Raw genomic sequence first — 15456 nt, forward strand, 5'->3', positions numbered from 1 at the left:
TTACTTAATCCATGTAGGGACCTGGCAAATGACCCTTGGGCTTCTGCTGTCATCCATAGCCTTATGCAAACCAGGTGCTCTGAATTTAAGCTCTACTATTGATCCATCCTTTGGAGATGGATTTTATTTATAATCCTTGGATCGCGTAGACTGGTGTGCTTATTTCATGTGGACTTAGATGGCTGCATGTTTTAAGACAAGCCTTTAAGACCCCAGATGCTATCCTTTCTGATAGCCAGGCACCATCTCATTTCTTCACCACAAATTGCTATAACAACCATATCTCCAGTAATCTCTTTATGAGGGCAGGCATCAAGTAGGGCCATGTCATAAAAATGAATTGTTCTGAAATTAGGGTACAATTAAGTATGAGCCCAAATCTGTTTATTTATCTATGGCTTATATATGTTTCTGGTTCACTTTAGAGACATCACTATCATTTTGTAATAAAGAACATTATAAATCATTCCCAGAGGGCATCAAGTAATTCTATTGATCATATCATTAATTTAGCCAATGATATAGAATTTCAACTACTGTTGATAAAAGGAAATTATACATGTACAGGTCAGCTTTTCACACACAATACATGAATTGTTGACTTGTATGGATTAAAAGCTTATGTAACTAGACAATATTGACACAAATAATGAGGGTTGGGGATAGTGCGAAATTTCAATGTCGTTCATTCACAAAAGCCGAACCATGACTGCTAGAAAAACACGTCATAAAATTCTTTTTAAAAAAAGAAACTGCTCAAAGTATGATCTGCAGAACAATATTGGCACCACCAAAGAGCTTGTTCAATGTGCAAAATTGTGGGTCCTCATTTCAGACCCAATGCAGCAGAGTCTGCCTTGGGAAGCAGAGAGAATGTGAACTTGAGACAAGTTGTCCTTGACCTTTTCTAAATGTAAGCAAATAGCTCCATTTTAAGATGATATCTAATTAAAGGCCATTTTTCATTTGAGACTAATAGCCCTACTAAACTTACAGGATTTTTTTTTTTGATGCTCAATGAAATCAGTTTGGGTTTGGTTGTTTGTTTGTTTGTTTTGGTTTGGGGGATGGCTTCTATAAATAATGTATGTGTAAATAATATAGTCATGTGCTTACCATGTAGTACTTTAATGTTAACTGTTATTATATTCACAAGGGCTTATTGAAACCTATTTGAAGCAGCACACAGTCCAGACACTGTTCTAATGGATGGTGAGGTTGACAGGAATCGTTTCCTCACAGAAAAAAAATGCAAAAGGATGATTAGAACAGCAATATTACCATCAGCTAAGATTTCCTGACTTTAGGCTCCCATCCAGCGTATTTTAGATTGTATCCAAGAACATCCCACTTGGTGTCTTGGGAGGAAAGCACCTACATTTCTCTCTCCTAGAACTAGTTACTATTAAGCATCCATGCCTATGTGCCAAGTAGCATATATAGACAACAGAGAGGGTAATGAGTAATAAAAAGAGAATAAAAAGGTAGAAGTTTCACTGACGGCAGTGAACATACTTTATTGCTTTAGTTCAAGCTGCTCTAGATTTAATGTTTTCCAAGAATATTCCTTTCTTCTTTACCACTCTAAAATTGCTTAAGAGTGCTGGGTCTCTTCAGAGAGCAACCCATTCTCCTATCTGTTATCTAGTACTACTATCACATGAATATCACAAGTAGATGGCTGTATAAAAACCAATTTATTGTCCTAAAGTTTAGGAGGCTAGAAGTCTGCGTTTATGATCCCAACTCTAGGGGAAGGCTTTCTCTTTATGTTAACTCAAAGTTTAGAAAGAAAGTTCTGAAATCAAAGAAAGAAAGAAAGATAGAAAATCTGTGATTCCTTTCAGCACCAGTAAGCCTTGTCATTCTCTGATATATCTTGGAGATCTCTTGTGTCCTGGCAGCAATCATGCCCTGGATTGAGGAGCTTCCCAGCACAAGGACCCTGGGAAGATAGGATACACTCCACTTCCAGTTCTTCTTTCTTAGTGGTAGTAATTCTTTCTCTCCCCTCTGTCTTTTCTCTCCTTTTAGCTATTGTGAAGCATGTTAGTCTGAGTTAACTAGAGAAACAAATTCAGAGACACTCATATATTTGTAAGAAAGTGGTTTATATAAAAGAGCAATTGTATATGGAGAAAACATCCCAGCCCAGTCCAGATCAAGTCCATAGGTATGACATTATCCCATATGTCCAATACTAGTCCATAAATTCTTTAGACTCACACAGCCAAGCAATGATGCTGAATGCAGGTAGATCACAGGCCAGTGGTTGGAAAGTCTTGTAGATCCAGTAGTGGAGGAAGCATCTCAGCACTGACATGGGTCTCCACATGGCTCCTCTAGCTCCAGAGGTCTGGATCCATCAGTATAGCTCCAGCTGGCGTGTCATCAGGAATGTCTCACAGAAAGAGCGTGTATCTGGTCTCCAGTGAGCCATTTCTCTCCATCGCACTTCCAAATGAGGTCCTCAAGCTACGACCTGATTAACAAGCTAGACTCCACCCCTTCCTGAAGTTGGCAATAGATTATTTAACTGCCACATCAGGTGGTCCACATCCTAGGGAAACTCCTCTTACAAAAACGTGGGACTGTGGCAGAATTAACAGTGTTACATCCCACCATCAATCTTACAAACTTCCAATCATTCCCCTGGCAGCTGAGTTTATTAACTATTTTCACCACCCAGGGATTGTAAAATCAATAGTAGCTAACTCTTTTTATGATGAGCCTTAGAGATGAAAATATTCCTCTAAGTCAGGTCATACTCGAGGAAGATAATATTTCCTATACGATCTTGATTTGAGAGCATATAAACTGAGCCTCCAGGAACCTGTGAGTATCTGTTACTGCCACTACTGCTGTGATTCTCTCAGGCAAAGACTCAAGTACCAAGGGTCCGACCCACAGCTTTTAGAACAGAGGAGCACATTCAAAGGATATGTTATCAACCACATGTCACATCTGTCAGCATTAAGGAAAACATTAGAAATCAAACTCTGTGCCATCAAGGTGAATCTGACCTATAGCAGTCCTAAAAGACAGAATGAAGCTGCTCCAAAGGGTTTGCAAGCCTGTCAATCTCTAAGGGAGCAGACGCCTTATCTTTCTCCCATGGTGTGACTGTTAGCTTTGAAACGTGACCTTGGGATTGCCAATCCAACACTTAGCCCAAGGCTCCAGCCCAAGCATAATGTACTAAAATTATGTGTACAGAAGGCATTCTGTAGAGATTGTGATATTACCATTAATTAGAAAACCAAGCCCCTCTGAGAGAGTGCCTCTCACCATAGCAATCTATTAGAAGCAATACCAATCAACCAACCAGTTAATTCCAACTCACAGCAACACTATATAGGGTTTTCAAGGCTTTTGTAAATCTTTATGGGAACAGACAGGCTCATCTTCCTCCCAGGAATCAGCTGGTGGATTTAAGCCAGTGACTTTTTGGTTAGCAATCCAATGCTTACCTGACAGCACCATCAGGGCACCTTATCAAAAACCATGTAGAGCTTTGTGGTAGTCTGAGTTAACTAGAGATACAAATCCATAGACACTCATATGCATATGAAAGGTGTTTACATACAAGAGCAATTGAATATGGAGAAAATATCACAGCCCAGTCCAGATCAGGTCCATAAATCCAATATTAGCCCATATGTCCAATACCAATCTATAAAGTCCTCCTCAGACTCACAAAACACATGCAATGACGTCGAATGCAGGAAAGTTACAGGCCAGTGGGAAGATTTGTGGATCCAGTGACATTGTAAGCATCTCAGCACTTGGTGGGGTCTCCACGTGGTTCCTCCAGTTCCCAGGGCACAGGGTCTATCAGCATAGTGGCATGTGTCTTCTCAGTAGAGCATCCCTCAGGGAATGAGCAGAGAGAGAGATTGTGGCTCCTGCTTCCATGAGGAAATACAGGAATTCCCAGGATCCTCAGGAGAAGGTTATGCCCATACAGGCTACACTCACCACCCCTACACTCTTATCCTCAAATTGGCACCAGATTCTGTAACTACCACAAGTTTTAAAAATTTTGAGAACAAATTTCTCAGGAAGGGTCCCAGGATTTGTGTTTTCTAAATGATTCCAGTTGACCTTAATATGTAGCCTGAGTAACGAACTATGATCAATGGCATCGGAAAACAGTGGCCATCCAATTGACTCCAACTCATTGTGACTCCATGTGTACCAGAATAGAACTGTCCCCATAGGACTTTAATAACAGGTGTTTCTGAAACACATTATCAGCCTTTTCTGAGGAGGAGCCTCTGAGTAGACTCAAGGAGCTTCTGGGTGAACTTGATCTCTAATCTTTTGGTTAAGAGTAAAACACTTTAACCATTTGTACCTCATAGACACTTCCAGGGCTTTGGAAGCTGGGTCTTACTTAAGAGATACAATTCCCTGGGGCCTGCTGGTTGCTGTTGATAGAGAAGCCTCCACACCTCAAGGAGTGGATTTAACATCAGTGCGTATCTCTTCCAGGTCTTTCCGCCATTCCAACAGGACTTCTACTCTAAGGAAAGGAGCCCCTGGACCATCATCTTCTAAGATGTTTATATGGACCAGTGGCCGGACCTCTTCATCTTACCGACACGATGAAAAAAGGTAAATGCACTGAGACCTTGGGACTTTCCAGATCATTTCACCTGACTAGCCAGAAGGATAACAGGGAATGCACTATGCAACAAGGCTTCTTGTTTTGCCAAGTGTTAACATGAAGGTCAAGGTCAATTCTGAAGAGTGTTTTCAGCCATTTGGAACTTTGTCCTCTTTGCCCTCCCCATGATCATTCCCAGCAGTTTTGCCAAGGCAAAGCTGTCAAAGGTGCCATTAATACACGCATGCACCCAATGATCCTCCACGTTGTTAACTCTATCTCTGCCTTCAAATATCCATTCCAATCGAACCCACAATACAGAATAACCAATACAGATTCCATCTGTACTTGACTCACCACTCATTTTCCAACATCTAGCACTATACCTGATACATAGTAGATGTTCAATAAATGTTTCCCAGAGCAATGAAAACTACAATTCCAATAATCATTCATGGGAGAAAGATGAGGCTTTCTACTCCTGAAAATGAATTACGGTCTCAGAAACCTACAATTATGGGGGGAGGGGAGGGAGAGGACACAATTCTGTTTTATCCTATAGAGTTGCGATGAGTCAGAATTGACTTGATGGCAGTGAGTTTGTTTTTGCTTTTGAGGTACTAGACATACAGCAAAAATTAAGGGAAGACCAAAAGAGTGTGGCAAACCCACTGAGTGCTTGGGACAAAGGGTAAAAAATGCAGAACTGAAAAGAAAGATTGAAGGATGAAGGTCATGTTAATAAGACACTGTTATGACAAGGGCGTAGCTCAATCCAGCCCTCCCATGTCAGTTCAAGAAGTAAAAGCATATTCATACTTTTTCAATTCACTATTTTCCAAGTGATTTATAACATGATATCACCTTAATTACATAAAATGTGAGTGAAAAGGAAACGCAGTGGTGTTGTCAGGTAAACATGGGCTGCTAGCAATACGGTAGGTGCTTCAAACCCACCAGCCACTCTGAAGGAAAAACATGACACTGTCGGCTCTCATAAAGATGGATTCCCACAAGGACAGTTCGACTCTATCCTATGGGGACACTGTGAGTTGGAATCTACCTGATGGCTTATTTGAGTAAATTACAGACCAATGGACAACGAGTACTTGCACAAATCTACCTTATGTTTTTGTCTCTGAGTTTATACATTCTTTTTCTCAAAGCAAATTGAATTTTTCCCCAGTTTTTTCAATGACTCAAGTAGAAAGAAAATATTTTGGAAATGATGATGGCAACATATGTACAAATGTGCTTGACACGATGGATGAATGTATGGATTGTTATAAGAGATGTAAGAGCCCCCAATAACATTTTTTAAAAGAGAGAGAGAGAGATAAAAACATTCTCTAGTGGCAACAGAGAATGCCTTTCCCTAGAGCCAGCACCCTGAACTCTGACTCTGAGTTTCCTAAACCATGTGTGTTAGTCTGGGTAGACTAGAGAAACAAATTCATTGACGCTCCTATGTGTATAAGAAAGAGCTTTTTATAAAGAGTTATTGTACATTAAGAAAACATCCCAGCCTCATCCAGATCAATTCCATAAGTCTGATATTTGCCCATATGTCAAATACCAATCTATGAAACCCTCCCCAGACTCACGAAACACATGCAATGATGCCAAATGCAGGAAGATCGCAGGCCAGTGGGTGGGAAATCTTATGGATCCAGTGCTGGCAGTGGTCTCCACATGGTTCTTCCAGTTCACACTAGTGTAGCTCCATGTGTCTTGTCAGCTGCAACGTCTCCCAGAGAGTGATCCTACATCCTGCCTCCAGTGAACTATTTATCACCTTAGCACCTCTAAATGAGGTCATCAGGCTCCAACCTGACTGACAGGCTTAACTCCACCCCTTACCCTTAATCCTATCAAATTGACAGCTGATATATAACTATCACACCATGAGAAAATAAATTCCTGTTTCTTGAAGCCAAAAATAGAAATAAGAAAACATCAAAACAAAAAAAATAAGAAAAGAAAAAAATATTTTTTTCAATATGCTGTCAAGCTGAGTCAATCGCATCATCTTTCAGCAAACTCTTCACTTTAAGACAAAAATATCAGGTTCCTTACAGTAAAATACCTATATTACATTTTATTGTGTGTTTTGTTATTTCTGCATTAACTTAGGGGAAAAATCCACTCCAATAAAAAGGTGAATAGGAAGCAATTTGGACTTGCAACTTGGGTAGTAAAGCCACATCACAAACTTTTGCTCGCTTCCAGAAATAGAAGCCAAACACCAAAGTCCACTGCCACCATGTTGTTCCTGACACCCAGTGGCCCTCCACCCATACAGGGTTTCCAAGACTCCAAAGGGTTGAGAGAGAAGATAATCTCATGTTTCTCCCTCAAATCAGCTGGTGGGTTTGAACTGCAGACACTGTAGTCAGCAGCCCAGTACCTAACCCTGAGTCGCTAAACAATTTCAATGCCTCGCTCTTGGGAGACTGATGGCTTCATCATAGCAGGTAAGACATGATGCGTTACTTGCACCTTCGATTTGCTCACATGAACTAATTTAATTCAATACACCTGACTGACTAATTTTTACTAGCAAAGGGATTAACATTTCATGAATATTTACCATGTATGGCATATTACACATGGAATAAACCAAACCAAATTCACTCCCATTGAATCAATTCTGCCATGCATCAGATACATAGAATATTCTCTTTTAATTAGTTAGAAGATAGGAATCCGTATGCCCATTTAATAGATGTAAAATTGAGGTTCCGAAATGTTTCAAGAATCCAACAAGCAGCCAAGGACAAAAATCAGGATGTAAACTGAAGCTTATGCCCTTTCTCCCGTTCCTAACCCCCATCGTCACAAACAAACTTTCACAAACTCTTGTGATATTTTGTGAAAGAGATATTTTGGAGCTGCAATGAACAGCTCAGAGCACAAGGAAAAAATTAAGTTAAAATGAAGTTGAAAAGTCTGTCGAAGGAAACAATAATCATGTAAATATGATGCATGGGTATTTAGGGGGCTTAAAAGGGGCAAGCAATTAGCTTGATGTACTGCAGCATCAATCCAAACATCACTACCTTCAACTTGATCTCAACTCACAACTCTACAGAACACAGTGGAATTTCCCCTTAGCTTTTCCAAGCAGTGAATCTTTGTGGAAGCTGACTACCATATCTTTCTCCTCTGAGCATCTGCTGGGTCTAAACTATTCATTTTCTGGTTAGCAGCCAAGTGCTTAATTTAACCATTACACCATCAGGGCACTTTTTCTGCACTAATTGTACTATAAAACTTTAAACTACGTTCTTTCTTTTTTGGAAATGTCATTTAAGTAACTATAAAAATTAAAACACCAAACTCACTGACATAGAGTCGATGCCAACTCACCACAACCCTAAAAGACAGGGTAGAACTGCTCCCTGAAGGTTGTAATTCCACCAGACTCAAAAGCCCCGTCTTTTTCCAGTGGAGGTGCTAGTGGTTTCAAACTACTGACCTTGCAGTTAGCAGCCCAGTGCGTAACCACTGGTTAAATAATTAAAGTCTCACATATAATGAAACAATTTTAATCAAGCTTTATTTATTAGATGTTGGCACTGAAGTTTACAGAATCAACCTTCCTGGCTTGTCTTACAAGGTTTAATGTTGATTCATGTTTATTTATACCCCTGTTTCTCTTTCTTCACGTCTTCATCTTTACTAACTAAATTACAAATTTGGAGGACAAGACCTGGATTTTAAAACTGAACTTGACCATGGATTACTCTGCTTAAGATACATTTGGGGGTAGTGATAATGGGTGGTAATGAAGATGATAGCTGATGAGTGGAGATAATTAAGGTCCAGGAGTTAATTATGTGGCAACAAATTAAGTAGGTTAATCTGACAGATGGCACTGCCCAGAATTACCTGGTAATTGGTCCATCTTAAAGCTGGTCTGTCCATCTGTGTTTTTTGCAGCAGACCATGGACAATTAAAATTCCTCAGCTCCACTCCACGCCAGCTTTGGGTAGAGTCAACGGATAATGGATTCCTTGATTCCTCAGGACATTGGATTCCTTAGAATTCCTCAAGGGGTGGACACTAGGAGACTAGCTTAACAGGACAGGCACAGAAGTCAAATGAAAGAAAAAAACTCACTGAAAATTCTGAGACCCAATGTTCCATGGTTCAGAGAAAATTGCAGTCATTTTGACAAGATCCTGATTATTTTAAGTCAAAGTGATTCATTTTCTCTGATATCTACTATATGCAAGACATTTCCTATATTCATCTTTGATTCTATAGACGCAGAAATATAAAGGATTTTTTGTCTTCCCTGAACAAATTTCTGAAGTGAACTTTCTTTAACACCTAAATTGCAGGTGACAAAATAAAACAACAGTAGTATTACTAATACAGACATTGAAGATGAGGTGTTGGAGCAACGGATGACGGACTGAGTGATTATCAGACAATCTTTCCATCCTTTTGATTAAATAATGAACTGATGCCAACACACTTATAACATGCTAGTATGACAAAGATTTATGGTACAATGAGCACCTGTGTAGCCAATCCCAAAATCAGAATTTTGGAAACACTTGCGAATGTCTCCCTAATAGCCTCTTCCTGATTCTACACACCATCCTAGCTGTTTTTCACATGCTTCCTGCATGTGAATCTTGAAGCAATACATTGTTTACTTTTAAATATTCAGACTTTGAAAGTGGAACTATGCCATATGGACGCCTAAGCCACCTACCTGTGCACTGGCCTTACTTGTTCATGTGATCTACTATTGCTAACATGAACAGCTAAACCTTTCATCTCTGCCCAGTAGAATTCCACTTTACAAATATCCTGCCATTTATTTAGCCACTCTACTGTGTATTTGCTTTATTTCCAGTTCTTTTTGTCACTACCAGAAACTCTGCACCAATAATTTCCATTCATGTTTCCTTGTGAGCATGTTCAAACATTTCGTTGTGTCTATTACTTTAGATAAGAATGATTGGTTCAGAGGTTTACAGCGCCTTCAATTTAACAGCTACTGCCAAAACAGCAGTAGATGTGAGTTTACATTGTTTAGAAATGTCATACTTTCTTAATGTTCACCCAGCTGGAGGGTATTGTGACATTAATTCTCATTATGGGAGCCTTTTCTGTCCAGTATCTGTTCAAAGATTTGGCCTATTTTATACTGGATTTGATTTGTAAGAATTCTTTATCTGTCTGACTTCATCGTTTATCAGTCACACGTGTTGTGAACATCTCCGGAGAGTTGACGACTTCTGTTCCCTCCTGATAATGACTTTTCTATGAGCAGCTCTTGATTTTAATGCATCCTAAAAGAGTTTTTGAACCTTGTCATTCCTTTCCTACTCCATGTGACAAGAATACACTCCTATGTTTTTCTCAACATTTTATAGTTTTTCCTTGGATATTGAAGTCTCTAATTATCTGGAATTGACTTCTGTTTGTAGTGTGAATTAGGCATACGATTTATTTTTCGATATGGCTAACCAATGTCCTCGCACCATTTATTAGATAGATTGTCTTGTCCCCATGGATCAAAAGGAATACATATCTCATATACTGTTGTTCTTGGATCCTACTCGGTGTACTTCAACTTCTGGGGAGCCCAGGGGACAGAGTCGTACTGTCCCTCAGGGTTTTCTTGGCTGCAATCTTTATGGGAGTAGATGACCAGGATTTCCGCCAGGGAGGCTTGTGTGCTAGCAAACAACAGACTTATAAACCACCTCGGTGCCTACAGATGATGACCCTAAACCCTGCAGACTAACGTTGAGTTGAATGCACCTTGTTGTGACCCTACATATGGTGTCTGAAACGACAAATCTTGACAAGAGCGGACCGCTTCTAGTGGGTGTGAACCAGCAGCCCTGTGGACAGCACCCCCGTGTTAACGCTGAAGCCTCCATACTCCCAAACGTCAAACTCACTGACTCAGAACTGCCCCTGTGGGTTTCCGAGACGGTAACTCTTTACAGGAGTACAAAGCCGCATCTTTCTCCCACAGAGCAGGTGATGCTTTCAATATACTGGCCTTGGGGTTAGCAGCCAAATGCATAACCACTATGTCACCGGGGCTGCTCACAGCCTCTACTGCCCTGAGTGAATTTATCGATCACTAATGTGGCCGTTTCAAGGAATGGAAAATCCGTAGGAAGAGTGAATACAGTTTCTGAAGCCAACTTGCCAAAGGATCAATTTGCCAGGCAGTCAATTTAATGAACATATTATACTTAGTAGTTTAAGAAAATCTTTCGATAATTTTTATCTCTCTATAGTTTCATAGTAACCCACATTAAGTGAAGGGACAAAAAGCATTGTGGGAGAAAGGGGATACAGGACCACTGAAGCCTTCCTCCTGCATCTCTCTCTCTCTGCCTCTTGCTTCTCTTTTCTATGCCTGAGACCCCCTAGGTCTTTAGTGTTCCTTCCTCTCTGTCCCAGTTTCCCCTCCCCCACATGCTCCTGCCCTCTCTGCCCGGGGTTTCCCCAGTCTAGGAGAAGCCAGGGGAGCGCCGCTGGCACAGGCGCCCAGCTGCTGACCAAAAGGGCAGCTATTTGAATTCACCTGCTGCTGTGCAGGATGTGAGTTATCTTCTGTAAAGATTCTTAAAAAAAAAAAACCCTCACTGCCATTGGGTCAATTCTGACTCATAGCAACCCTATAAGACAGTGTAGGGACGGCCCTGTGGGTTTCTGAGGCCAGGAATCTCTCCAGGAAGAGCAAGCTTCATCGTTCTTTGGCAGAGTGGCTGCTGGCTTAGCTTGGCTTGAGGTTAGCGTCCCCATGCATAAGTCACTACCTTTTACAATCTTGGAAACCCAATGAGGCAGGAGTCTTGGAAACCCAATAGCATCATCAGGAGTCACACTTGGTTGGATGGCAATGGGTTTGGCTTTTGTTTGGGGAGGATGGCAGACAAAATGGCATCGTCCTAAGTCTCCCCTTCAAGTTTCCCCTCAGAAGGTCCCCACTCTATTTTTACCCAGATACAGTTGCAATAACAAAACTAGAACATTTGTAAAACAATGACAAAGGGACAAAAGGATAACTGCTCAAATATTCACAGAAATATTTTTAAAATCTGCTAAATTTTTCCATTCCAAATTAATTATTACAGCCTGCATGAATTGCTAAAAGAAACAGAACTTGGTAGATTGGGAGAGTTAACAAATGCATCACAAAACACCTAATGATGTTAAAATGTTGTCAAAATACAGAATACACTAAAAAGAAATTGAAAAAAAAATCAGTACACACTGACTCACATATGAAAAGCTTAATTTTTGTTATATCTATTAGAATATATTCACATGCATAATCAAGACAGCTATATCCATGAATATATTCATAAGAACATATTTATAAAGAGATGAAGCATCGCTAGGAAGCAGATTTTTAAAAATTGAGCAAGCTTTCAAACACTTCTAAGAAGAATATATTCATAAGAGGAATATAATTTATAATTTAATGTATTTTAAATATAGTCCTTAAATATTCATATGAAGAATTTATTCATATTATTTTACTCTATTTAATATTATCCTTTAATATAAGTTTTTGTTTAACCTGTCAATGTGATCATTTGAACAAAGTATTCATATAGTGACTTGATCCTTCAATAAATTGACTTTTGGTAAATTAGCAATTCAGTAGCTGCTCCTTTGGTACACTGACTCTGAGCATAAATTTACTATTCTTTTGCACACCTTTTTAACTGGTTTCATTGCAACATGTAATGACTGCTACCTCACTCAGATCCCTAACTAAGTCTTATTCACTTTGTATCCCTAAAATTCAGCATGGACTGTTTCTTGTTCCTTTTGAGTCAGCTCCAACCCATGGCCAACTTGTGTATTACAAAAGGATACATTGCCTAGTTTGGGGAGATTTTCAGGATTATTGGCCTAGTTGAGTCTATTATTATGGCCATTGTGTAGATTAATTTCATAATTGTTTCTCTCATTTCCCTAATCTTACACTTTACCAACTGTAATATTCTTTTTCAGCAATTGGCCTTTTCTAATAAAATGGCCATTCTCTTCACTCCTAAGAAGTATTCTGGTTGTATTTCTGTTGATTCTGATCTGTTCTATCTTTTGGCATTTTATGCTATAGGCAATACTCTTTATCAATACCCTATGTGAATGTGAATCAGTTATTACCCCGACTTCCTTTCTACATTGTTCAGCCATTGCAGACATGTGAGGCAATTGAAAAGATCACGTTTTGAGTGAAAAGCATCTTAGTCATCCAAGTCTTTGCTTTATTGGTTGAGGATTTTTAAATGTTGGCTAGATCAACAAAGAAATGGCATTTACTCTGCTTTACCCTAAATAGTGCGCACCCTCTGGGTTACGTTCCAAGAGAATGTGCGTGAAAATTGTTCGTGACCGAAGAGATAAAGCTTTTTCTCCTTTTTATTGGCGCTTTAAATCTAGGTCTGCATATACATTGCTTCATAAATATCATGCTTATGAATTAGAGTATGACTTCTGATATCAAACTTTAAGGAATTGTTCAAATTTGAGTATGGAGTCAATTGTGTTATGCTGCTTAGTGCTTTAAGACAAATAAATGATGCTTGATTAGGCCACTGAAAATATTTTGTTACACAAAATATGTGTCATAAAAACTTTTGTTAGGCTTGGATATGTTCTGTAGATGTACTCATAACTCTCATTGTCTCTCTGTGGCTTCTCCGGCTTCAGAGGTCTGGTTGCATCCATATGGCTTATCCGGCTCCGGGCACTAGGGTGGTTACAGGTGTCTTGTCAGCTGCAATGTCTCCCAGGGAGAGAAGTAGTGAGAGATTCTCTCCTACCTCCAAGGAGGAAATACCAGATTTCCCAGAATTCTCAGGAGAATGCCATGCCCACACAGAGGCCTCAATGGCTATGATCTGATTGACAGGCTAGACTCTACCCTTACATTCTTAATCCTCAAATTGACAAATGCTTATATAACTACCCCACCATGCTTACACCTCGTGCTGGGCATCCCATCTACTAAAATTCACTCTGTGATCTTGCACCCACCAGAGACGGTTTTGCTCCTGAGCCCTCTACTGCCACATATTGTCTGGCCTTCATCCTTCATGTCTGACCTAGCTTCAAGGCAATACATAAAAAACAAACAGAGCAAAAGAGACCAATCCCTAATCATAACACTTCCAAAGCACATCACGCTTGGTATAATGGAAGGGCAGCAACAACAAAAAAAAAGAGGAAAATCATGAAGGAGATGGATTGACACATGGCTGAAACAATGGGCTTACGCTTAACAATTGTGAGGATGACACAGGACCTGGTGTCATTCTGAGTTGAAACTGATCTGATGGCACCTAATACCAACAGCAGCAGCACACAGAAAATATCATCTAAAGGTGAACACACAGATAAATACACAAGCTGAAGATATTTGGAAAGGGAGTTAGAACTATACTCGAAGATACATATAGGTCTCACAGAGGAGATTTATAATTATGTGTTTACTTAGGCTGCAAATATATCCATGACACACATTCTAAGCCATAACCAAACACCTTGAGGGAATGGCCCACCGGACCTTTGGCTCAGGACTATAGTTTCGGGGACACATAGATCAATTGGCAAAACGTAGTCACAAAGACGACATTACAGCCTACTTTAGTTCATAGTGACTGGGGCCTTAGAAGCTTGTGACATGTCATATAAGGTGTGACTACTGTTCTCTAACCTACTGGAATACAGAAGCACGGGGATCGCAATGACTGACATAACCACACACACACACACACACACACACACTCCAGGGGGACAAACAACAGAAACCGTGGGGGAAAAGGAGACAGCAGTCAGTGTGAGATATGAAAATAATAATCATTTATAATTTATCAAGGGGTCATGATAATGGGGGCCAGGAGGGAAAAAGAGGAGCTGATACCAAGGGCTCAATAGAAAGTAACAGTCTAAGAAATAATAATGGCAACGTATGTAGAATATGCTTGATATAATTGATGTATGGATTATTATATGAGCTGTAAGAGCCCCCAATAAAGGGATCTTTTAATAAAAAATAAAAAGGGAAGCATGAAGAGAATGGACTGATGAATCACTCAAATATCAGCCTCCCAAGCTGAGAGCAGAAAAAGTGAATGTTGCTCAGTTACCACAACAGCTCTGAAAGGGATCATCTTCAAGGTCCTGGTTAGGGCAGAAGGGAAAACACGGAGCAAACATCAACATCATAAAATTAATTAGGCTCACTGGTCAGACCCAGAAGATTGGAAAGCAGGACACATTGGTCCTTAGTGTTCAGGGAGGTATGCACATCTTAAAATAATCAACTGTTTGAGATCAAAGAGGAAATAATTTGTCCATAGACAAAGTCCAGGCGGCTTGAGGAAGAAGGAAGAGAGGAAACAGGAGACACTGGAAGGAAGTGGCTGAAGCAGTGTTACATTGTAGAGTTTGCAGTCAATGACATGAAACAAAAGGCACATGAATTATTGAGTAGAAAAATGCTGTGTTTGTGCCTTTATCTAATTCACAATAAAACTATTTGTGGGCAGGGGAGTATGACATTTAGTCCAAATTAAGACCACACACGCTGCTATCAAGTCAATTCCTACTCATAATGACTCTGAGGCAGAGTAGAACTTCCCAGTTGTGGGTTTCCTAGGCTGTAAATCTTTACAAATGCAAAAAGCCACATCCCTTTCCTTGAAGCAGCTTGTGGGTTAGAACTGCTGTCCTTGTGGTTAGCAGCTCAAGGCATAGCTCACTATACCACCAGGCCTCTTGAAATTGAGCCCAGATATATTAACACACCTACCCACTAACATTAAGACAACTGGCAAGGGAATGG

General features: G+C 40.0%; 1 protein-coding gene across 1 annotated transcript in view; it reads left to right on the forward strand.

Moving 5' to 3' along the window:
• Window positions 1–4561: 4561 nt before the first annotated feature.
• KCNMB2 (potassium calcium-activated channel subfamily M regulatory beta subunit 2) overlaps window positions 4562–15456 on the forward strand; it is a 43879-nt gene continuing 32984 nt past the window's right edge. The window contains exon 1 of the mRNA XM_075555601.1: window positions 4562–4617. Coding sequence (XP_075411716.1) covers window positions 4562–4617 — 56 coding nt within the window. The remainder of the gene's footprint in view (window positions 4618–15456) is intronic.

Source organism: Tenrec ecaudatus, chromosome 8, assembly GCF_050624435.1.
Source record: "Tenrec ecaudatus isolate mTenEca1 chromosome 8, mTenEca1.hap1, whole genome shotgun sequence".
In the NCBI taxonomy this organism is placed as follows: domain Eukaryota; kingdom Metazoa; phylum Chordata; class Mammalia; order Afrosoricida; family Tenrecidae; genus Tenrec; species Tenrec ecaudatus.